Source organism: Podarcis vaucheri (assembly GCF_965113315.1).
Source record: "Podarcis vaucheri genome assembly, chromosome: 9".
Taxonomy (NCBI): Eukaryota; Metazoa; Chordata; class Lepidosauria; order Squamata; family Lacertidae; genus Podarcis; species Podarcis vaucheri.
Genome location: NC_138767.1, coordinates 39,932,752 through 39,958,706, shown reverse-complemented (window position 1 = coordinate 39,958,706; position 25,955 = coordinate 39,932,752). Strand labels below are relative to the sequence as shown.

The following is a 25,955-nucleotide window of genomic DNA, read 5'->3' as shown; positions in this document are numbered from 1 at the left end:
AGTAAAAACATATGTTTGACTTAGAGAGAAGGTGGGGGAAAGCATTGGGGGATATATATATATATATATATATATATATATATATATATATATTCACTTGACAAGAAGGTAACAATGAGAAAGGCATCTGCAATTTGCACATTTCCCCGCTCTGCCATTTTACTATTAATTTGCAATGTTTAGGCCAGATAGGCAGGAAGGAACTAATACAATGTATCATCACTCAAAAATAAAATATGCAAGGTTCAAGCAAAGGTTAAGCTGTAATTCAAGATTAGCCCGATGCTTTGATCACTAGTCTTAGGGCTTTCATGACACAGTGACAAGGATTGGTTGTGACCGCATGTATACTCTAAACTTTATTTCCTGGGTTGTGATACCAAATGACACAAATTGCTTCCAAAGCTGGCCCATGAGATTCTTCTTACAACATGCACTGGTGTGTCAACCAGTTTTCCCAGGTTCACATGCTCTCAATGCCACCAACTCACATGCTCCCTTTCTTTTCATTTTTGAGTAGCAGATTTCAACTGAGAGGAGCTTCCTAATACTTGACCAATAATCCATTTTATGCTGTAAAGTAAAATAAGTTGTACATATGTGTCAGAGCTGCCACCCAGTCCCAGCTCACATAGGACCAAGTCCGCCAGCGTTCACTTTATAAGAGTCTTTATTAAGTTACAGGTTTCATTTCCGAACTGCAGCGTGCAGCTCTACACCTTCTGCCCTAGGTCGGCGTAGACCCGTCTGAGTCCCCGCCTCTTGCACACCAGCTTAATACCCTAGCCTTGCTCCACCTCCTTCGCCTCTCCCTACGTCTCTGGGTCCTTCTGCCCCCCTGGGCCTCCTCCCTTCTACTCTCCTCTGACGCTGACCCCCCTGATCCTTCTGCCTCCTTGCGGCGGGCTTTGGGACCTGGCTCACTCTCCGGGCTGCTTACTGCTCCAGCTTCCGCTGCATTTGAACTTGGCGCGCGCGCCCAACTCTCTACTTTCCTCTTAACCGTTGCCTCGCTCTCTGAGGAGGGCGTGACCACCCCTGACTCGTGCCCTCCCTCCTGCTGACAGCCTCCGGAACCCGATGCCTGGCTACCTTCCTCCCTGCTGCTCTCAGTCTTGAGCGTGGGTCCCGACTTCCAGCTGCTGCCGCCCTCAGTTATGAGCGTGGGTCCCGACTTCCAGCTGCTACTCTCTGAATCTCCTCTGTTCCCTTCCTCCTGGGGTGTCCCCCCGGATCCCCCCCTTGCTCTGCTCACTGGGGCTCCCTTTTGGGAGTCCTCTGACTCACTGCTTAGGCTTGGAGATCTCGGGTCGTCATCATCACTCATTTTCCCTTCGGATTCCTCCCCCTCGCTCTCTGCTTCCTCCCTTCTCTGCGTCTCTGCTCCTGAACCCCTGACAATATGTTTGCTAATTGTGACAGTATCCCCCTCCGAACTCTTTGGTTGAGGGAAAGGCGAGAGACTGAGTGGAAGGGAGGGAGGGAGCAAACACAATGACGCCTTGATGTAATTTGTTGAAAATAGATTGAGAGTGACAACATATATTCCAGTGGAAGTGTAACAGCTAGTTTGTGCTGTGAGGCTAAGTTACCAGTAAGTTACCTTGGGGACAGATGTTGCTGTGGAAAATATAACACTGAAGATTTTTCTAACTTGATAAAGTTAGTTCTTATGAGCTTATTACTAACTAAGGGCACTTCCAAACATTGCTTTAATTAATGGCAATGTAAAGGAAACAGGAAGCGCAATAGGAAATAACTCATTTAAACAGGTACTTATTCCTGTGAGCTGATAGTAGTCCTTCCTCCCATGCCAATCCTGCTAATCCTTGTGGTAGTAATCAGAACAGGAATTTCTCCATCACAGTCAAATAACATAATTTTTAGATTTAGAGTACTAATTGCCCACAAATGTATTAATATGGTAGGACCCTCAGTTTGCTGGAAGCTTTGTCACTAAAGCCTATGTCCATGGTCCAGAGTTGTTCTCCTGCACATAAAGACAGACTTAAAATATGATTGTCATTGTCAGTTGTGTAAGGTAAAGGTAAAGGTAACCCTGCCTGTACGGGCCAGTCGTGTCCGACTCTAGGGTTGCGTGCTCATCTCGCTCTAGAGGCCGTGAGCCGGCGCCATCCGAAGACACTTCCGGGTCACGTGGCCAGCGTGACGAAGCTGCACTGGTGAGCCACGTTACCTTCACGCTATAAAGCAGTCCCTATTTATCTACTTGCACTTAAGGGTGCTTTCGAACCGCTAGTTGGGCAGGAGCTGGGACCGAACGACGGGAGCTCACCCCGCCGCGGGGATTCGAATCGCCGACCATACGATCGGCAAGTCCTAGGCACTGAGCTTTACCCACAGCGCCACCCGTCAGTTGTGTAGGTGCTTTCAAATACACACACCTACACCTGATGAATACTGCTTATGTTCTGCTTATGGTCCTTGTGTCCATTCCATTCCATGCCTTTCATTTATCTTTACACCCTCATGCATTTAAAACTAAAAGGGTTAAAATTTGGAAACTTCTGGACTCAAAATAGTAAAAAAACCACCACATTTTAAAGGGTCATTTCAGAGATATATTAAAGTTTTGAACTTCATTAAAACAAAATTAAAGACTGCTTTTCTTAATTATTGTTGCACGGTACTTTGTGCAATTCTTTGACTTCGTTTTGAAGGCGTGGAGCAGTAGCAGCATAATGACATCTTTGCAAAAGGAGTAGCTGTTCCTTGAAGGGGCATTTGGGATTCAAAAGGTGGGATGAGGAATCAGGACTCTTAACACGATTCCATTACAAGTTGGCTTTATGGCTTTGGAGTTTTATTAACAGCAGAAAAGTTTCACAACTTCCTCTGAATTACTGCAATAAGCTCTATGCGTGACTACCCTTGAAGTTGGTCTGGAAGCTGCAAATAGTGCACAATGTTAGCAGCTTGACTGCTCACTGAGGCAGGATATTGCTACCATGTTATGCTGCTGTTGCTAAAAAAATTGCACTGGCTGCCAATTAGCCACTACAGTGGTACCTCGGGTTACATACGCTTCAGGTTACATACACTTCAGGTTACAGACTCCGCTAACTCAGAAATAGTACCTCAGGTTAAGAACTTTGCTTCAGGATGAGAACAGAAATTGCGCAGTGGCGGCGCGGCGGCAGCGGGAGGCCCCATTAGCTAAAGTGGTGCTTCAGGTTAAGAACAGTTTCAAGTTAAGAACGGACCTCTGGAACAAATTAATTACTTAACCTGAGGTACTACTGTATATCAGAAAAATTAAAGGTGCTTGTTTTGGTATTTAACTCCTGTACAGCTTTAGGGCCAGGATACCTAAAAACCGACTCATCCCTTACATACCCAGTTAGCCACTGCACTGGACATCGCCTCCTCAAATACCATCTTATCAAAAGTCCATACTGCAGAATTTAGGAATTTGATCTCTCGTACGGTGGCATCTGCCCGTTGGCATACTCTCCAGTTAAATATTAGATAAGACACCATTTCTGTTGTCTTTTCAGAAAACAGTTGAAAACCTTCCTCTTTCAAGAAGTTTTCCCCCCAGTAGAGATTCTTTCCAGCCTGTTTTTATATTGGAATAGTTTTCAGAAGTTTTAATTGTTTTACCACTTGTCTGTGGTTCTGGGCTCATATGGGAGAAAGGGCAAGATGTATGTTAAATAATTAATAATGATAATAGCTCACTTTTCCCTCTTGGAACTGATTTAAATGTGATTAATTACAATTCATGTAGGTGATCAGGGAGACGTATGTGGTGTGGTTGTTCTTTAAAGTGATTTTAAAAACCACTACATTTAATTTAATGGATGCAGTTTAGTCAACAAAGTGCCTCCAAATAATTTGCTAGCATGTTTTTCTTTTGTGTCACAGACTCATTTTGACCTTGTTATAGGTTAATTAGCATGACTGTATACAAATATATAGGATGCATATCTGAAGTTTTTCTCACAAGGACTGAGGTGATAATAGCTTAATTCTTGCTTGATTCTTCTTGTCTGTTCTCCGGGAACTCTGGGCTGACCCTGTCCATAATCTGATGACCTGCCATTGCACTCAGCTATTTGGAAAACTGCTCTGGCCATAGCTGACCCTGAGGGTGGTATCTGGAAGACCACTGATCCATTGACCCATGTCAAGAGTGGATTTAGAATCTGATCTACTGGGCCTCTTACATAGTTAGCTAGTGGAGCTACTCCACATAATGTGTTTTTCTGCTTATTAAATAGCATGCACTTTTCACTTGTTAGAAGGAAGACCAATTTTACACCAGTTACTAATTTCCTGGAGCAATTACAAATATTAAGCCTTTCCATTCATGAAGTGCCCCTTACAAGAAATTGATAGATTTCCTGCAAAAATGTAAGCTTGCTTTAACTGTGCCTTCATTAGTTGAGACATTTATATAATGTTCCGTTATAGCATATATATATAATTAAAAAAAATTTTTTTTGCTTAGAAACACACAAAGTAGAAAAGCAATAGTAATCAGTCAACACATGTGTGCCCCGCATTTTCCAACATGAACATAAGACAGTGTATACATGTATTCAGAAAAAGCAGCCAATTGCCTATTTGTATGGCTGCTTCTTAAAACTCAGTTTTTGCCATGTGGCTCTGGGGCAGGGATGCTGGTGTTCAGAAAATAACAAAAGCCCTGTTGCATTAGAGAGCTGCTTGGGTTTGTCTATTGCTGAACAGACTCTTTGTAATCAGCAATTCATACCAATTGACAACAAACAGACCAACTTTATAAGTTGAATTGAAATCCATATTTAAAGTAAGTGGATTGAACCCATAAATTTTATTCTGCTCCTAAAAGAGGAGTCCATTCAATTTTTAAATTAGTCATTGTTTAATGGGTATTGTTGCTATTGCTGTTAGCAAAGAGATTGCTCTCATAGATTGTGATACTTGCAGTCCGGAAGTTACTTACTGCGGTTGGCTGGTTTTACTAAGCAAGTTTCAGGGTGTGAAATGCCATTGTGGGACTTGCTTATTAGTTTTAGTTTTTCTTTATTAACTATACTTGTATGGGCATCTTCTCTTGGCAATCAATCAATCACCAATACAAAACAATAAAAGCACTTGTTCTTTCTGGCAAAAAACAAAAACAAAATATGAATTATAGGGTTGAAATGTCCAGATTAAAAGTAAAAGTTGTTTGAAAGGCATGGTGCATGAAAAGGTACAAAAAGGAATAAAACCTGGCCCTGCAGAGACTATAAGGATGGTGGCAGATAAGACTTTCTGGAGAGGTCATGTTGCCAGCCCCAATAAAATGTATCTAATTTTATCCCTCTGTTGATGAAATAGTTTTTCATTCACTGGAGGTTCTGTGAGAAGGCGGGAAGTGATTGTGTGTGTGCGTGCGTGCGCACGCAAAGTTTTCCCTTCGTTTTAACATGTTGGTTTTCATTTTTACATAGGAGCTGGTTCCTGAATTTTATTATCTCCCTGAGATGTTTGTCAACTACAATAATTACAATCTTGGAGTGATGGATGATGGAACAGTAGTGTCTGATGTTGAACTTCCACCATGGGCCAAAACGCCAGAAGAATTTGTTCGCATAAATAGATTGGTAAGATAAACGTCTGTGGACAAATGCTGGCTCCCTTGGCCTATAGAGCAAGATGAGCACCGCAACCCCAGAGTCGTCCGCGACTGGACCTAACGGTCAGGGGTACCTTTACCATTATCTTCTCTTTGTATTAAGAGCTGGTGCTTGAAATGTCTTTCCTTAGAGAATGAGATTAGTCCCTTTGTTCTGTGTAAAGCTAAAATTTATAAAGCCTAGGATGGATCCAAAGAGCTATTTTAGGTGTACTCATAGGCTTGGGAATGCCTAGTGAGATTTTTTAAAAACCTAAACAGTAGACCCTCATGCTTTTCTCATTGTTTTAATGTAATGTAAGTTTTTTGGGGATACCTTTATTATATTCTCACATATATATTTCTGGCATTACTGATGACACTGTTATTATAGTGAAAGATAGACAAAATGTTCGTGTCTTCACATTAGGCATTTGATTAGTTCTGGTTCAGAGGTCACCATTACCCTTATGTATGTTAACTGTAACAAGTTTAAAAGTTGAATTTCAAACCACCTGCTTTCCACCTACCACTTCACTTTAATGTTTTTGTGCTAACTTGTAATTATTTGCATCTTTAGCTATATCTCACTTGAGTTTTGTTATCTGTAATGAGCCACTGAAAGCACACACCTGCTTTCCATGATAGCTTTACCATATGGGTTAGCTCGAGGTAACAGGCCAATCATCTTCACTTGCAGCCCCATTTCTGTTTGTTAGTTTGGTCATAATCGCCGATGTTTTCCTCCTAAATACATCTTCAGTTATTTCTATCATACTTGCATGAGCAGCTGCTCAAATCTGGGTTCATCCATTCCATTCCATACCTTGCAATGTATTGCAAAAATATATTATTTTATTCTAGCCTGATAGACTTTATTTTCCATTACGTGACATAGTATGAAAAAAATGGGGTAGGAGATTGTAAATATTTTCTTGTATTTATTGTATTTTATGCCACCTAACATTTCTTAAGACAAGGCCCATTTCTGTAATTATAGGATGAGAATCATATCTCTCTGTGATACAAAAATGCATATAATGTTAAATAGACCATGGAATGAAAGCATATGAGCCTAAGTATGTCTTAGTTTGTTCAGTGCCTGCATGGGATGCTATCCAGGAACCTCATGTACAATTACAGTGGTGCCCCGCAAGACGAATGCCTCGCAAGACAGAAAACTCGCTAGATGAAAGAGTTTTCCGTTTTGGAGGTGCTTCGCAAAACAAATCTCCTATGGGCTTGCTTCGCAAGACGAAATGGTCTTGCGAGTTCCTGCGGGTTTTTTCCCCCTCCCCCTTTTTTCTACGCTGCTAAGCCGCTTATCAGCTGATCCGATAAGCCGCTAAAAGGCGCTAATAGCGCTAATCCGCTAATCCGTCAATGGGCTTGCTTCACAAGACGAAAAAACCGCTAGACGAAGAGAATCACAGAACGGATTCTTTTCGTCTTGCAAGGCACCACTGTACTTTGAACTCCATGATGGGGGGGGTAGTATTTAACTTAGAAAAGAAATCAGTCAGTGTGGTGTAGTGGTTAGAATGAAGGACTAGTACCTAGGAGGCCAGGGTTCAGTTCCTTACTCAGCCGTGAAACTCACTGGGTGACCTTGGGCCAGTCTCTGCTTCTCAGGCTAACCTTCCTTACAGGGTGATTATGATGATAAAATTGGAGTGGGGAGTATGCTACCTTGAGCTCCTAGGAGAAAAGGTGGCCTATAATGTAACAAATAAATGAGGTGAAAATTATTTCTATGGTACGAAAAGGTAGTGCTTGCATCAAAAACACCATTATACTCCCCAGCCCATTTCTTTCCCCACCCCTGGTATTTTTTTTCAGATATAGCAAACATTCTAATCTTCCTTGCTTAATTAAGAGAGAGATGAAGTTTGGTTTTGGAGTTCATCATAGATTTCCTCTTGCCCTGCATAAAATATATATTCTGTGTGATGGGGAAAAGGGAAGTCCACATACCTGATGTTTTACATGTGACTCTTACTCTTTGTGCAAGGCCTTGCATTTGTTGAGTCCAAATGAAATGGAATGTATAAGTAATTTATTTGAGTAATTGCATGATTAATGTTCTATTCTGGGGTTATGCAAAATACGTTGTGCTTCTGTAATTACATAGCTCCAGTGACTGTATGTCAGCTGTCTAATTAGTATTTTTGTAAGATTATATAAATGTGAGTAGTGAGGAAAATTATATTTTAAAAAAAATCTAATACTTTGACAAAGAATTCTTTGTAATAACACGAGAACATTTTAAACGTTATAAAAAAGCAGAGTTGTCTATTTATTACATCCTTGCAACTTCCTAGATCACAATAAATAACGATAGTAGTTTTAAGTGCCCATTTTGTAAGCTATTGCATGCAGATTCCCCCCCCCCCTTTCAGTTTGTTTTACAGATTTTTCTACAGTGATTAGACCTCATGAAATGCATACTGCTTTGATCTGTGACCTTTTTGTGGTGCTAATCGGGTTCCTGATATCATTATACCTTGCTCATTAATCATATTTCCTACATCCCATCAGCCAACCAGACAGCCCAAGCCTCTGTTTCAGCCCTGTGCCTGGCAGGCTTCTGCTTTTCCAGATTATTACACTGTGATACTTTGGCTTCTCATAACCAGACCCACATCAAGCTGTGTACTACAATTAAAGTCAGATGGTCCTCAGGTTGAACAGGGATATAGTGTTGCAGCTGTCCGTCTTTTATTGGAATAGACCAGCAAGGGGAACAGATGATATATAGGACAGTACATAATAACAGATTGTACAGTATCAGGTCAATAGCAGGGGTTCACAATGCTAATTGGCAGACATAGTTACTTTAATCTAGCTCCTAGTATTAAAAAATAACAAGATGGGGTTTCATTAAAACAGTTTAGATATATCTTTGCCTTTGTCTTGGGAGAAAGAAGTAGGGGGAAATGTGAGGATATAAACTACAGTGACTTATGAAACCAAAGGTTAATACTTAAAAAAAAAATCAAGTTTAAACTGTAACAAAGGATAAAGTTAGCATCCCCTTTAAAAATCTGGGAGGACAACAATATATTCAGCTGGTATTCAAAAGCCATTGAAGAGGGTTCTAGATAAATGGGCAAATGAACTTCCTTAATAGGGCTCCTCATGATGGGCTTTGTGGCTGGGCATACTTGTATGGCATCAGATATTCTTCCAGTCCCAAACTGTTTACGTACTTTGAATTAGAAACACAAGCAAATTTGTAGCTAGTGAACTGATATGATAGGTACCTTACTATTACTCCCAGTCATTAGCTTTGTTGTGGTATCCTGAACTTCTTGAAGTTTCTGAAGTCTTCAAAGGAAACCTTACATTATGTGCATTGTAGCAATCTAGCCTGAATGTTTTCATAGCACGGAGAACTATAGCCAGGTCTTTTTGGTGTACTGCCAAATGATTGGCGGCTTTTTGCTCATGTAATGTTCCAAATAACATTTTCAGATGCAGAAACTAGATTTTTGGTCCTCAGTGCAGTCATTCACATTTTGTATAGCTTGATCAGTATGTTTTGCTTCCTTTTGTCGACCCTTAGAAAGGTAAACAAATTTAACAGTATTTTTTCCCCTAAGCTTGTTTTGATTAACTGTCAAATTGTTTAAATGTCACCTTGCTTTTTGCCATTTATTGCTTTAGTCATTCCATGACTTAACCTGTTGTATCCTAAAGCTGTAATGACCATACAGTGGTACATACGCTTCAGGTTACACACTCCACTAAGCCAGAAATAGTGCTTCAGGTTAAGAACTTTGCTTCAGGATAAGAACAGAAATCGGGCTCTGGCGGCGCAGCGGCAGCAGGAGTCCCCATTAGCTAAAGTGGTGCTTCAGGTTAAGAATAGTTTCAGGTTAAGTATGGACCTCCGGAACGAATTTAGTACATAACCCAAGGTACCACTGTACTTCATTCATGGATTATACTAGTTTGGTGGGCAATCTATGCAAATTTCTTATTGTCGGGGGCAGCCAGGAACATTTTGCCGCTAGAGGCAAAAACCCTGGCACTGCCCCCCACTTCCTGTCCCTCACTGATGCTTGGTGCCTGGCACTTGCCACTCGAGGTGCTGCTGGGTGCTTGGTATTTTCTGCTCCTTGACCTGCGCAGTGTCCCACTCATGGCAGTGGCATGCTCCTCTAATTGCCCCTGGCCTGCCACAAAGAGAATGAGGGGGTGGAATATGGGGGTGTAGGGGAAAGTAGAGGAGTGTGCTGCCACCCATGAGCATGCTGCTGCAGCTTCTGGAGTTGAGGAGCAGGAGGTGGCAAGCGCTTGGCAGTGGTGAGCTCCCAGCAGTAGCAAGTGCTACTGGTGAGTGAGATGATGAGAACCGCAGCCCACCTGCCCACCAATCTCTCACTTGTCTTGCCACTTTGGGTGGTGGCTTCTTCACTCCTCAGGGTGACATCCCCTCTCAGGGTGCTGTCCCGAAGCAGCTTGCTTCAGACTGCTTCACGGGCAGACTGGTTGTGCTTATTATGGAGTGACACTGCCTATAAGATTCAGCTCACCCGCACCGTGAATTTGCCTACAAGCCTACAGCGATTTTTCGTGATGTTTTAGCATTTCAAAAGATAACAGAAACTGTTACCCACAATGTACCGTAAATGAGACTTTATTCTACAATACTTCTGACATAGGCTGCAAGTACTGCCATCAAGAGTCTCTCTTAATGAATCTCTTGAGAAGGTAGCATGGACAGAGATCTGATTTCAGGAAGTTGGAATCCAGATAGTAAGAGAAGGTCTGATTCTGCATGATCTGTGAGAGCTGTAAGGTATGACTGCTGTTTCAACAAGGGTTTAAGGTCAACTGAGTACCGAAATAGGAACTGAGGTCGTCGCTTGGGCTGAATACTCCAGCCGTAGGAAGCTTTCTTATATTGTCATTGACCCTTATAGCTCATTATTGTCTACTCTAGAGATATCAGTGTACTGGAAGAAGCAAAGATCACCAGTGTTGAAGCAATGATTCTTCAACATCAACTCTTTTGGACTGGTCATGTTGTTTGGGTGCCTGATGATCGTCTTCCAAAGCAATTACTCTATTCCGAACTTAAAAATGGAAAGCGTAATGCTGGTGGTCAACAAAAGAGGTCTAAAGACTGTCTCAAGGCAAATCTTTAAAAATGTAGTATAAACACTTGAAACTGGGAAACACTGGCCTGTGAGTGCTTCAGTTGGAGAACAGCCTTTGAAGAAACTCGAACTCAGGACACAAAGGAGAAAGGTGCTAAGAGAAAGGCATGCTTGGCAAATCCACACCGTGATCATCTCCCGTCCGGAAACCAACATCCCCACTGTGGAAGGATATGTGGATCCAGATTTGGCCTCCACAGTCACTTACAGACTCAATTGTTAAAACTGTGTTTATGGAAGACAATCTTAGTCAGCTACGAGTGATCACCAAAGAAGAAGACTCTAGAGATAACCAAAGTTGTTCATTCCAGGTGTTGATGGACTCCAACCTTCATCAGCCCATGCCAGCATGGCCAGTGTCGAGGAGTGATTGAAATTATAGCACAACTGTCTGTTAACAGTTGTCCAGGGTTTCATGAAGCGGTCTTCTCCAGCCCTATCTGGAGATGCCTTTGTGTGCAAAGCATGTGCATGGCTGATATAGGTTCCTGCCCCATGCTAAGAACAAGCAGAAATTTAAAGGGGTAGAGCTTTGACAGCCCTAGGTGGCCTGCAGGTATATCCCCAGCTTTAGGTACAGACCGTTTAAGGGAGAGTGCCCTTGAGCAATTGATGAGGCAGTGGAGCTGTTAATTGTGATATATTGCTTCAGCAGTTTGGATGCTAGCCTTGGGTCAGTGTCAAGCATCGAGTGATTGCGTGGCCTGGATATTACTTTTCCTGAGACCTAGATCTCAGGTCACCTTCATGATTAAGGGTTCCCAAAGCAGATACCTTGGTTGTCCACCTGTAGACAGTCTTGAGTATATTCTTGAAGAAGGGTTCCATTAATCTCTCTTAGTGACACCATTTCAAAATTCAGCTACTAAAAGCATTTCACAGAATTCAGTTACTTAGTTTGTATGCAAAAATGCAGGCATTCTTGAAGCCTAGAGGCCAACTCTGTATGGAAACTGCTCCCCTGCATAAATGGAACTTCTGAGATACAGGATCACTTGAAAGGAAAGGTGGCAGGCTGCATACTCCCAGTGTGGTGTAGTGGTTAAGAGCGCTAGACTCGTAATCTGGGGAACCGGGTTCGCGTCTCCGCTCCTCCACATGCAGCTGCTGGGTGACCTTGGGCTAGTCACACTTCTCTGAAGTCTCTCCGCCCCACTCACCTCACAGAGTGTTTGTTGTGGGGGAGGAAGGGAAAGGAGAATGTGAGCCGCTTTGAGACTCCTTCGGGTAGTGATAAGGCGGGATATCAAATCCAAACTCCTCCTCTTCTTGTCCTCCTCAGTATCTGATCCAGGGCAGGCTAGAGCCTTTCTCAGTGAGTGATCATTGTAAAGTGAAAGACTTCAGGCAGCCTGGAGATCTTCTCTCAAGGAAAATTATTTGCCATCGACTAGGGAGGGTGGGGAAGGAGTACCTCACTAGAGTAGGAATTTGAATTCCTTATTAGGGACAGAACTGGATTGAGGCACAGTCTGCAGCTATTGTTCTCAGAACAAATAGATGAGATGGGTCCCCGTATTTGCTCAATTTATTCAAGGAACCATATATGTTGGACTGAATTGAAGGGGCTGGGAGATGTATTATGATGGGAGTAAAATCAGTATTGTGACTGATTGACTAGTAAAGTGGTTGATATGTTGCATTGTTTCAATTTATTTGACTTTTGCCTAATCTAGAAAACACTAAACAATTACTGTTTCTGCCAGCTACCATGGTAACAGTATTCTGGGCTTCTAACCAGGCGATCTGTTCTTGTTTTTAAGTGCCTTGCCTTTCTCCTTCATAAGCAATTAATTAATTAGAGAACTGACAGTTATTTTCAAAACCATGCATTTTCTTTCATGCTGATATTCCAGTGGTCAGATCTGCAGATGTAAATGGAAAGTCTTGTGCTTAAAGCATTTGACTGTCACTCTGAAGTTTATTTTTTCTTCTTTGTTTTGTTCAGGCCAGAGTGCCTTTTCTATTATGTGGCATCTAGTGCACTTGGGTATAAATAAATGTTGTTAGTAGTGATAGTATATTCTCTTGTAACAGGATGGTGTGAGCATGTTTAATGTTAAAGTAGATTTGATACCTTGAGACATCAAAATGTGTGTAAACCAATAATGATAAGTGTGGAAATCATGCTGTGCCTATAGGTTCATATACTTAAGCAAAATGGCACCATTACAATCACTTACTCTTATCTCTTCCATACGAAGAGTTATAGAAGCCACATGCTTAGCCATTCCTGGCTTGGGAGTATATGGTCTCTTAACTACACAGCAACAAAGAGACAGAGATTCTAAATGCTCCATGCATACACATTAGCACCAAAAATATATATTGTAATGGCATGTGGGTTGGGTAGGAGAGAAAGTGTCATTTTACAAGGGATGTGAGCAGGTACAATTAATTTCTGCATGCAGAAGCACTTTCCTCCTGTCTTGGTCAAAGGCTGGAGCAGAGAGCATCTAGTGTAGAGTGGTAACGTCTGTCTCCCTGCAGTAGTGTCCCCCAAGTACTTTACTCGACAGGCGTGAGCAGCAGCTATATAGGAAAAGGTAAAAGTGTGTACTTGGGGAAAACAGGTTTTGGCTCGCCTCCAACATGATTTGATGATTTCAACCTGTTTGTGTTGGGTCATGTCCAGAGGAGTTGTTGCCAACTGAGAGCACTCTCCTGGATCCAATCCACTGTTCTTTAGAATTTAATTGGAGCTCCTATTGGTTTGGCCCCATGCTGTGTTCCATTTCCTAGCCTTGCTAGAGTTTGACAAAGAAATGAAACCTGCAAAACTGGTATCTGTCTCTATCTATCTATCTATCTATCTATCTATCTATCTATATCTCTATCTAATCTACAGTCACCATGATAACATTTTTTCTCGGATTCCCTTAGACCTTACTACCTTACACCAGACTCAGAAATAAAAAAGTTTTGTATTTATTTACAAATACTGTATATACACCAGGGTCGTTCTTATAAATAAAATCTCTCATCCAGCGTGCCTGCTATTTTCACTTTTTCTTGAAACTGCAGCATTCATTATCTTACACTTCCCCAGTCAAGCGAAGAAATGCTGCTTGAATTTAATTCCCTCGAGGACAGTAGTGCCATCCCTTACCTTATACATCTTCCTTGCTTTATAGGCTGCATTAATAGAGAAGTACAAATGAGTGATTCCACCCCCTCTCAGTTTACTGCCTAGAGTAAGTCTTCTTCATATTGCATATTGATGCAGCCTCAAGTTGAGCGGCTCGTGCAATTCTTTTGTTGGAAGATATTTTCAGAAAGGTGTACTATTTCTTAAATAAAAATGAAAGGAGAAAACATAGTTCATAAAAACAAAGGGATTTGTCTAAATTTTTTTACGATTTATCTGGCAGGCTCTGATAGCTAGAAACAGGAAAGTGCAGGACACCACAAAGGTTCTCCTACAACTGCTGGCATCACCCGAGGCTTTCGCTCTAGGCTTGCTTTTTATGGACAAACTCAAGGTGGATGAATCAGCCTGCCCACAGCTTTGTCCCATTCAGCATTCAGCTTCCATCTCCACACCAAGTTCCACATACAGGAGCTTTTGTGAGTTTCACCAGGGGTCTCAAGGATGGAAAAGGACATCTCTCCATGCACAGCGGTTTGTCTAGCCTCTGCCCTTTTATCCAGCGGCCAAAAAAAACACACCACCCAAATTATTGAAGTATTAAAATAAAAGATAATAACAAAAATATTATTTATACCCTACCCATCTGCCTCGGTTTCCCCAGCCACTCTGGGGAATACACATAAAATACATATTACAGTGGTACCTCGGGTTACATACGCTTCAGGTTACAGACTCCCCTAACCCAGAAATAGTACCTCGGGTTAAGAACTTTGCTTCAGGATGAGAACAGAAATCGTGCTCTGGCAGCACGGCGGCAGGCCCCATTAGCTAAAGTGGTGCTTCAGGTTAAGAACAGTTTCAGGTTAAGAACGGACCTCCGGAACAAATTAAGTACTTAACCCAAGGTACCACTGTATTTACATACATGATGATGATGATGATGATGATGATGTTGTGAATACTACAACCAGCAACCTAACTCATAGTTCTTGAGTTTAATACAATAATACACATTTTTAGATTGATGTTATTTTCAAAGTTTATAGCAAAATTTCTCCTCCTCAAGGTATCTGGGGCAGCATGCACATAACAAAAATCAACGATTAATTTTAAATTATATTTTTATTTATTCCTTCTCCACTTCTGCACTCTTCATAGCTGGACTGAGATTTCATCTGTTGTTTCACACACATGCCCTTCCCTCTGCTTTTCAGTAGCAGCTTATTTTGGAAATCATTGCTGCTAGATGTGAGATGACCTCCATCTTTAGAACAGCTCTAAAATTCTGTGATTTCTGCCATCCAATCTTTCCCACTTTAAAAGAAGGCAGATGCTTCGTAAAATATTGATTTTTAACATGCCTTTTCCAATTGAGTGAGATGTTTTAATTTAGTGTCTCTTCTTCCATTATCTTTTTTGCCCCCTTTTTTCATGGGTCTGTGTATTTAGTCTGTAAGCCTCCAGGCAGGGTTTTGTTGTTTTCAGTTTTGTGTTTTTATGTAGTACATCACTTTGTTTTCTTCCAGGCACTTAAAAGATTATACTGGTGGTGATGATAATATGTAGAGAAGGGTAAAGGGGCTTTGAATGCTGGAATCATAAAATATTTACGTGTGTGTGTTTTTGTGTGTGTGTGTGTGTGTGTGTGTGAGAGAGAGAGAGAGAGAGAGAGAGAGGTTTGTAAATTCATTTTTCCTTTATCTGATTAGGTAGTCTATATTTTAGGCAATGATGTGTGAACAAATCTCAGGAATTCTTAAGTTCTTGGGGCAAGTTGTACATTTGTGACTCACTGATTAGTAGATAAAGCATAATACCTCTTAATTTGGGGTCACAAGTGCTCAACTGTCATGTGCTGACCTTTTAGTCATTACATTTCGAAGTCATGTCATTCAGGAGGCTGGGGAGAAATTTGAAGGACAATTCTGAATGACTGGAGTTTACTTGGAGTTCCTGTTCATACAATAATGTGTATAGGTTACATACTTGCATTATGAGTAATGCAGATAAATCCGCACATGATACGCTATAAATATGAGTGGTTGGATGAAAAAGGTAGAACTTGAAGCATAAAACAAACCCAAAGTTTCAGGATTCATAAAGTTTGTAGATACTGAAATTTTCAGTTTCTGAGTTCAAAGTAAAATTTATAAACCTTAAGGACTCTGTTGATGTGAAAAAGTTAGGTACTTTTGTTTCCCCAGTGGCTTCTACTTAATAGTGTTGTGTTAGAAAAGAAATACTGCACGTATTCAGAAGGGTGAATAGGGAGAAGGGGGATCCTTTAAGCAAAGGGCAGCAATCTATCTCTTTATCTAAATTATCTGTGTGAGGAATTTTGGCACTGCTGGAGGATGGTGGGGCAAACCCTCCGAAATTGTCTAGGGGAGGAAGTGTGCTACAGGCAACGAGACGTTACTGTGAAGCTTAAGCAGTCAATTTATCTGTCTTACTAGGTGACCATTATGTGGTTGTTTTAGCAGCCACAAATATTGTCAGAACAAATGAATTCCAAGATAATGAGTACGCCAAGGCTTTCTGACACTGGTGGGTGTGCCATCACAAATTAACTAGTATTAAAATCTTTTCAGTACACACTTGTCTAAGTTTCCAAACTTTTAAAACTCAGCTAGAATATTTATGTCAAGCATCAGCTCTCAACAGACTTCAAATGATGCAGACATGGAAGTGTGTTCTAGTCAGGGAGGAATGAGATTGACTTATTTTTTTATATATATTTATAGAATGGTTGTGAAGATAATTGTGAGAATCTATGTATTCAGTCCTGCTTTGTGTATCCAGTTTCTGTGAGCAAAAGTTACAGATAAATAGAAAGAGTTGGCTTTTTATTGTTTGTTGCAGTCAAAACAAGGGCAGGATTAATAACTGCACACTTTCAATGAATAAATGATCAGTTTAAGATTTAGTACATTAATTTGCAGGGCTCAGGCAATTGGTGGGGTTGAGAATTAAAAACCCAGTTTGTTATTGACCTATAACTCCCATCGTCCCTGATCATTAACTATGCTTGCGCTGATGTGAGTTAAAGACCAACAGCATCTGGAGGGTCCCAGTTTCCTCATCCCATTCTAGGAAATGCTCTTGCAAGCCCAGGCAGGACCTGGCTTGATGGCAGTAGGCAAAGCTCTTAAGTGATCCCAGTAAAGGAAGCACTAATCAGTTATTAATTCTATTTCTTTCTCCTGGCAACATTAGCTTGGATGCTTAGGAAGAAATTTTAGGTTGTGAGCCATATATCTCTATATAGTTTGTTATATACCATGAACTGTGACTGCAGCTGAGTAATCATCTCTTGGGTAGAAAGAGGAGTGCACCTCCATCCTCTAGTCTAAAGAATCCAGAAAGTTAAGATCCAAATGACAGCCCTCTAAAATTTCTCCCAGATCAGATGTCATTTTGCAACTTCTCATAGATAGGATTATTATTATTAATATTATTAAAACTTCCATCCTGCCTTTCTTCCCCCAAGACTCCAGGGTGGCAAACAACGTTCTGGCCATATCGTTAGGCTACAACAACTCATGCTAGACGATGCTCCAGGGACCTCAAATGGACCTGCACTAATTGTGGAATCAAGTTTGACATGGTTCTGAATGATTTTGCCCTCGAAGTGCTTTGCAAATATCTCACAGCAAGCTGTTGAGTGGTCTGTTAATGACAAGACCCTGGTCTGAACCAATCAATTTACAGCTCTGCTGTTTAGTTCACTGAAGATGGAGGTCAATAAGTATGTTCTCTTTGCTGCTGCCAGTACCACATGGTAAACGCAACTGCGCACTCATACCTGTGTTTGGTCAAATTTGTGTTGGGACTTGTGCCATCTGTGCTCTAGCTGTTGGCCAGCCTGCTTCAACACTTGGAGTACAGAAAAGGCCTCAGGGTCCCTTTGGCTTAGAGAGGATGCTTAGGAGAGATTGAATCCATGGGCCTCTCCATCTTTCTACTCCACAGTGAGATTAGAACCTTAGCCATGCCGCCTGGAAATTCTCCCAGGGCATACGGTATTTATTTATTAAAAAATGTATACCCTGCTTTATAAGGAACTTCCTCCATAATCTACAATAAAAAAACACATTTCACATAACAATAGAATATAGAAATACAAATGCCATATGCCATCAAAACAATAAACCAGTATAAAAATTCAAGAAATAGAAAACAAAACATAATAGGGATTATAAAAGCAGCATTGATATAAAATGCTAAGAATTAACCCCTTTCTGTAGTGAAAACCAGATTGAGGGTATGATCAGCGTTATATGTTGGGTGCATTATTTATTGAGCTGCCCCATGGTTGTCATAATGGCCATCAAGACCTGAACCAGCTCAGGCAAAATGGAATTGGATCCTCACCAAGACTAACGTCCTCAAGTTCTCTATCATCATGCCAGAAACAACCTCCACCAGCTCAGTAATGGAGTTGGCTAAGCAGCGGGATGGGTGATACAGCCAGCAAGATCCCTGTCCTGTCTGTAACCCAACATCCAGCTCCCAGATGCATTGGTTTTCTGGTAATAATGATGGTAGTTTTTATGAATGACTACCATGCCCTTATTCCGTGGTCCACCTGACCTCAACTGCGCTACACTGAATTCCCAGGCAACCACACCTGGTTAAGACCAGAGTGCCTCAGCTCAGCTCTTAATAATGCATACCACATCAACCGCCTCATCCACGATCAGATCAGTTACTTCATTGTGGACTGATCTAGCGACAATATTGGCCATAGTAACCCCCTCTACCAAAGCAACCTTCAACAGGAGGATTTTGCAGAATGATTTTGATGTGGTCAGTTCTGACTTTTCCATTTTATTACTGTTCGTCCTAGTTTGACTATTACTAACAGGAGGCAGATCACAAAGAAAAGTGTTACATTTTACTAGTAGACTCCTGTTCTTCTTGGTGTAAGCAGGAAGTCTGGTACAGCCTCAAATAATTTCTACATTTAGGATAGGGGTAGTTGAGGAACTTTGGATCTACCCACTCCAGTGTCTGCTTCCCTTTAGTTCAGGTTAAGTTTCTTTCTTCGTTTTTGTTGTTGTTTTATTTAGAATCAGTTCTAGGCCTGGAAAATGAACCTTCCACACAGGTTCTTGTGCAATCTACACAGGAAGGGGTTCCCTTCCTGGGTGGCATTTCTGCTTCAAGAACCCTGCCTGCTACCTGCAGGAGATGCAATGATGGGTCCAGATTGCTCTAATAACATTAAGAAGAGCAGGCATTTACTAGTAAATTCCATTTTTATTATCATGGAGGGGCATAATTTCATTGTACTCCTCCATAGTTTTTAGGATTAAAACGCTTGCATGAAATCTACTAATAAATTTGGTTGTTGCATGATTTGCCTGAAAGCTAATCAAACCAAAATGTATGTTTTGGTTCACCTCATAAGAATGTAGGAATTTTGTTGTCTAACACAGGTGAATTTTCTCTAACAGATTTAAACTGGCAAAGGAGAATGATTTAAACTGGTTTCCTTTCTTAGCCAATTATAAATGAACTGTTGGTTTAAAGTTGTAGTTCAAGTTGCTTTAAGACTGTTTATAATGTATCCTTTGAAAAGCAATTGGTGCCTGTCTTTTGTTGCAAAGCAGTAAGTCTGGGGCACAGTGCCTGCAGAGCAGTAAAGGAATTTGATTTTACTCATTTCTAAAATTAAAGACAAATATCTGTTTCTATTGGATTATAAACAGGTTCTGGACAGCTTCAGCTGCTACATAAGCCAGGGATATTTTAATTTGCTGGGCAGACATGTTTACTGTGTACTATGTAGTTTATGAGTGTTACCATAAATGAGGTAATCTTGCATCTTGGTTTCCATGTGTGAAACATTACATGAGCAAATGCAGCTGGGTTGTTAGTTGATGATATTAGTGGACTTTATTTGGACATAAACTATGTGCTGAACTGTTTAAAATATTTGCTTTAAAGCTGGTAATTCTGTTTTCTTTAGTGCTTTTATACAACTTCAGTGAAATTAAAATTCACAAAAGGTGCATATCTCAACCTCAGTGTTAGCAATGAAGATTCAAAAAGTAACACCACATTCCAGATAAAAGTAAACTTTATATTCCTTCCTGATAACAGTTTGCGTTGAGCATGCACATGAACAGTAGCTAGCATGGTAAAGTGGAGCCAAACTCTCTTTGTGGAAAGTGTCCCTGTCTGATTTGGGGAGATTGCCCCCCTGTGCCATAGCCCACCTTAACAGCCAGGTACTCACAACTCTCTGGAGATGTTTTGTGGGAAGCTAATGGTCTGCTAGGGGGAGGGACAGGAAATTCACATCCTGTCTACTTTCTTCCATGGGTTTTCCTCTGTATTGAGACCACTGTGTTTAGCTGTATACATTTGAAAAATCCAAAGACATAATTTTTATAAAATCTTATTGAGAGTTAAAAAAATTCTTAGTGAAAGTAAAAACAAATAGTTCAAATATATTTTGAAATTTATTGCTGTTCCTAAATTCTCTTGGTGAAAGCTTGTTGGTAGTAAATAACATTTTTGAACTCTGGATGGATTTACAATTGCGTGTGCAGAACCCACATTTATTCAGCATTCTTAGCATTCAATATATGAAACTGTTACTATTTTTGCACACTTTAGTACTTCAAGGTATACCTTTAATTAGCAGCTTATACAAAGATTAGATATGGCCTTTGATTAATAGCCACTGAAAGCAAATTGCACATCATTTATTTTTATTTTTTTAAAAAAATATATATTCTAGGAATTCTTTTACTGTGGGATAGTTTTAAGCTGGATGCCAGTAGAAAAGGACTTGGAAAATAATTACAAATTGTTGTGGGCTGTTTAATGTATAAGATGGAGGATGGTGGGGGGGGAGGAAGACAGGGGTCAAGGAAAACGATGTAATACTATAATGTTTTTAGATGTATACATGGCATTCCTACATTGGTTCAATTTGTTAAGCTACCTGACGTCTTCATGCGTAGTTTAAACAAGATTTTGTTCTTGGGCTGCTCTTCCTTTTTAGCTTTCTTCTTAAGAAGAAGGATGATAAATGGAAATATAAACATAGCATGAGAATGTGAACTAGCTCCCAAACATTTCAATAGGTTTGTATAAACAACTGGTCATTGTTACCTTTAGTTGGATTACAGTTTCCCTCAACGCAGTAAGGCACTTCATCTGTGTTTTGGTGTATTTGCTTAAAGACCTCGGTGTTTAAATAATGGTTATATAATTATACATTCATTAAACATTTCATTTTAAGACATAATATCATAATAACCTGGGCTGAAGAAAAATTGCCCGAAAACGGACAAGTCTTAACTTTAAACCATTTGTTTTACTGAGTTCATTTTAATTGTGTCTCTTTAAAACAAGGTATTGTATCCTTTGTCATTGCAAGCATACTGGCCATAGATGTCTTTAAATGCTCACTGTATAGGTTGGACCACATGGCCATAGCCTAGAAGAAACATGGGGGACAGTACATAGCTCAGTTGCAGAGCACATACTTTCCCTGATTTCAGTCCCTGGATAGGAAAGGCTTGTGCCCGAAATCTCTGTCAAGAACTGCCAGCAGTATAGAAAATACCAAACAAGATGGGCCGTTGGTCTGACACAGTATAAGATAGTTTGCTATGTGTCACTTGAGATTGGATGTGAGATCCCATTGGGAACCAGCACAAATGAGTATCTTAAATAAATAGAAACACCAGAAATAAAATGTTTTCTACTAAGTTCTTACTTCTTTTATTTCCCTATAGCTACGACCTAATATTTTATTTTTTTAAAGAGATTTCGAATATACAATTTTATTTTTGGAGTAAGAGAATGAATAATATCGCAGCTGAAATCAGAATGAAAACATCCATACCTTGATGAGTAAAACAGTATTAAATCTATTTTTAAAAAACTTTCTAAGGGGGCATTTTTGGAAACGAGGCTAATCCACACAACATTTTCATTTTAGGTACACTAGCCATTTAAGCAGCTTTGAAATTTATACAATTTTTGTTTAGCTGTCAAAATATTTAATTATACCCTGCCTTGAAGGTGTAAAACTGTCAAATAAATCAGAGTCTTTGAATAAATGTTTGGCGAATTGCTCTGGCTATGACACTGTAGATGCTACTTGGCAAAACTTTGTGGTAAACGTTTAGTCAGCAGGTATAGGGCAACGCTGGTACGGTGCTTGATAATTACTTGTAAAACAGCAGGTTGTGATGAAGTGGGTTAAGATGTTGCATGTGCAGCTTCAGAGCACTGGGAAACAGTGAACCTAGCTTCAAAAAAAATATACATCTCTGTTCATTTTACAATGCCAGGAAAAGTGCTACCACTAAAACATTTCCTCAGAAAAGAATTTTTGTTTTGATGAAGCCACTCTGAAAGCTATATGGGGAAAAACCACCACAAATCTCAAGTCTCTTGCTTTTGTGTGAAATCTAGGCTAATGTGTCTATAATTACTAAAGTTTCAAGAATCTGGTTAAGCGGAAATTTTTCTTAGCGCGATCCTTGAGAAATATATATGTACAGTGGTGGTAGTGGCAATGCAAACGCTAAACTCCCAAAGGTGATTGGGGTGAGGTAAATTAGTTCCCCTTTGAAGCTTTTCTTCTTCCCTCCTTTCAGAATGAATGAGGAGGTCCTTGAATGAAAGCTGCTTTTCATTAGTGCCACCCAATACCTATTTGAAAGAAAAAAGTTCTCCTAACACACACAAACACAAGAGTAAAGGAAAGCTTCCCCTTTCTACAAGGAAGAGTTCAGCTAAACAGCTCCTAGCTTCTCTTTCCAGTCAGGTGGCTTCAAATCAAAGTTAATTACTGTAGTCATTTATTCTAATCACTCTCTTCGTATGGCTAGCTGCATTCTGTCATGGGGTGGCATCGTTTGAAGCCAGTTAGGTTTGAAAGCCACTGCAGGGTACTTGAGCCTCATTAGTGAGGCTTATCCATGCCTGGCTCTGGATGTGATCCCTGATTAACTCTCTGTTAGCCTCCCTCCCCAGACAACACTCCTCCCTTCCAATTAACTCTTGCCTTACTGTCTGCTTTTCACTCCTATCAAGACATAGCAGTGTGAGGAGATGTTATTTAGCTGGCCTTTTGCTTTGCTTGCTAAGGCAAAAACACCCGTATTTCTTGATTTGCAGCTCTTTTACACAATTGCAATCCAGACAGATGTTTTTCTTCTTTTCGCTGAATGGCATCAACCCATAGCTGACAGCACAATCATCTTCCTTACTCACTGGACTACTTTATTCCAATCAGGGACTTTGAATGTATGCATATGTTTGGGTCCAGCTGTGACTTGAAAGGACTCCAGTTTTGTTTCAAGCCAGTAAAAGTTTTGTAACTGAAGTGAAGCCTATTAGATGGATCTGAACTGGCCCGTTTTTCATTCTCCGGGGGGGAGAATGAAACTCATTTATAAAATGGATAGAACCTAGAGCTTCCGGAACTCTGTACTGCCTGGTACCCTGTAGTTTTAATTGCTATACAGCCGTATACAGAGGCTTTGAATTAAACCATGGCATCACTTTGCATCAAGACAGATTTTAGCTGGTGTATTTGTTAACTCATCTGTAACAATAAGTAATATATCATATATTCATGATATATCAGGGCAGGCAGAGGGAAGCGGCCATCAGCAGTATTGCTGTACTGAAACATCTGGCTCTAAGACCCAGAGTGTGGTCTTGGGGGTGGGGAGTTGAGAGTTGAACCACATTTTGCTCAGGAAAGAATGAAGGCAGTATCAGAAAGCTAGATACACATCAGTTGGGGAGAAAATGAGTGGTGGGTGGACTACTTAAGATCAACCCTTGAGTGGGCCAACACATGGATGACAGTAAAAGAAATTGATGGGATTTTTTTGCAGAAATGATTGTTCCTTGCAGATCAAACTCATTCAATTCTATCTGCAAGGAATAATGTGCATTTTATTGGGGCATATTTAGATTGAGCCTAACAGTTTTTAATAGTTTATGGTATGGTATGCTTGGTGAATTTTGACTGTGGATGCTGAAATCAAGTTTGTAAATTTTCCTAATGCTTTCATGATGATACAAACTGCTGTTTAAAGTCAGAGCTATGAATTACAAAAATAAATAAATCAGGATATTAAACAATTGTTTATTTTCTGAGACCAGTGCTTTTTTGTGATGGTACTCACCTGCCCATGGCAGCCATTTTGTACTAGCACCCACAACACTTTCAACAAGATACGGGTCCTGGCTCCTTTTTAAAAAACAAAAACAAAAAAGCACTGTCCTAGATTACCAGTATTTTGGGAATAATGTTCTATGGCTTTAAGAATATTATTATTGATAGAGCTATCCAGAGTTTATCCAGGACATAGTACATGGTAGGTATAGACTTGTTCATTTATTTGCTGCACATTGCAGTGCATTCCCAAATTATCAGTATCAAAGCTTGGCTTTACAGGTTAGATTTTTTAAGATAATACTGGCCTACCTTCCAGGATTTTGTAAAGGGTGCTGAGAATGCATTTTAAGTATTTTTAGCATGGGAACTTTGCTGTGTAAATCAGTCTTTCCCAACCTGACACCTTCCAGATTTGTGGATTATAATTCCCATCAGACTCAACCAGTATGGACACTGTGCAGAGATGTTGGGAGTTGTAGTCCAAAATATCTGGATGACAGCAAGTAAGGGAAACTTGTTAGAAAGTTGCCTTGTTAACATCAGCATTGGGTGGGCATACATAGGTGCCATATACAGTCAGACCACTGAACTGGCTAGCCTACTATTGTTTACTGGAACTGGCAGAACTTCTCAGACAGGAGTCTTTAACTGGAAATGTTAGTTACTGAATCTGAGCATATTTGAGCTAAGGTCCCTCCCTATTAAATCAGAGAAATAAAATATGCATTTGGACCAGGTAGGAGAATTCAGAAACTGAGTTGTTAGCAAACAAAAGCGGTAGGGTGGGATCCATTGATGAGAGAGGTAAAGGTTTTGTGAGAATGTTCTGCGATGAGTACAGGGCAGAACTTTTTAGGCTCTAGTGTGGACATTTTGCTTCATTTGAGTAGATGTCCAGTCATGGTAAAGAGTGTGTAGGAGTTTTGATCCTGGTTACAAATGTGCAGGCTGTTCTGTTTTGATATACAGGCTAGTGCTTTCTACAATAAGTAAACATAAGCAAAGCATTTTAGTCTTTATACTTTTCCTTCTGTTCAAGGGAGATTGACTCCTTAGTAAATAGCCTCAGAATGCATTGAACCTTTTGGTGGAAGTCTGATTTAAACACTTTCCTTAGCATTATATACGCGCATACTTTCTTTCTAAATAATGAATAAGTCCAACATGTTCCATAATGTTCCTGTTCTTATGCTTCCCCATTGTACTATTCCTCATCCCTCGGGTTTTTAGGAATAAAGAAAAATAACTACATAGAATGCTAATGTCAACTGAATAGTTACTATATGTATAGAATCACACCACATTGTATATTTAAAGAACACCAAAACAGTCTGATAAAATGTATACTCTACAAGGCATACTATTTACCACCTAGGTTGTTACTGCAAGTGATGGTTTATATCAGGAATAAATTAGAAACAAAACAAAATAAATGTTAGCAAATACCATTTATTTTATTGGACAAATTCATTTAAATGTAACAGGTAGGAAGCTGCTGTCATTAATGTGTCTGTGTTGTCTTTTTCTTTATATAGTACCCTCTTGCATATTTACTTGTAGATGTCCAAAACAAAGCCAGTATTTTAAGAGTTAATTTCTTATTAAGAAGAGAGGAAATCTGGTAACTATTGAAGAGACTAGACCTATTGGTGCACACAAACAATTTGTCAGTCTTCGTAAACGTGAATAGCTTTCTGCAAAGTGGCTGCTCTTGCTTTGTTTGAACAGTCTAAACTTTTCCTTTTCGGAATTTAAATCTTAGAAGGGAATGTGATCCACATATTCAATCAAAATCATTTAATTCAAAGCATATTTTGATTGGAACAAAGCTGACATGGAAAAGAAACTCCAGAATATTTTTTTTTTAAGTTGAAAGGACTTTTTATCATATATTTAACAGGAAAATTTGAAATGGTTCTAATTAGG

General features: G+C 40.1%; 1 protein-coding gene across 4 annotated transcripts in view; it reads left to right on the top strand.

The window, feature by feature from the left end:
- The window catches only part of LRBA (LPS responsive beige-like anchor protein), a 359,890-nt gene that overhangs the window by 275,793 nt on the left and 58,142 nt on the right, over positions 1–25,955 (top strand). For all 4 annotated transcript variants that reach the window (XR_014223382.1, XM_082237533.1, XM_082237532.1 and 1 more), the window contains exon 47: positions 5,445–5,597. Coding sequence is in view for 3 of the 4 variants with exons in the window: in XM_082237533.1 (XP_082093659.1) it covers positions 5,445–5,597 (153 nt within the window). In the remaining variant the exon portion in view is untranslated. The remainder of the gene's footprint in view (positions 1–5,444; positions 5,598–25,955) is intronic.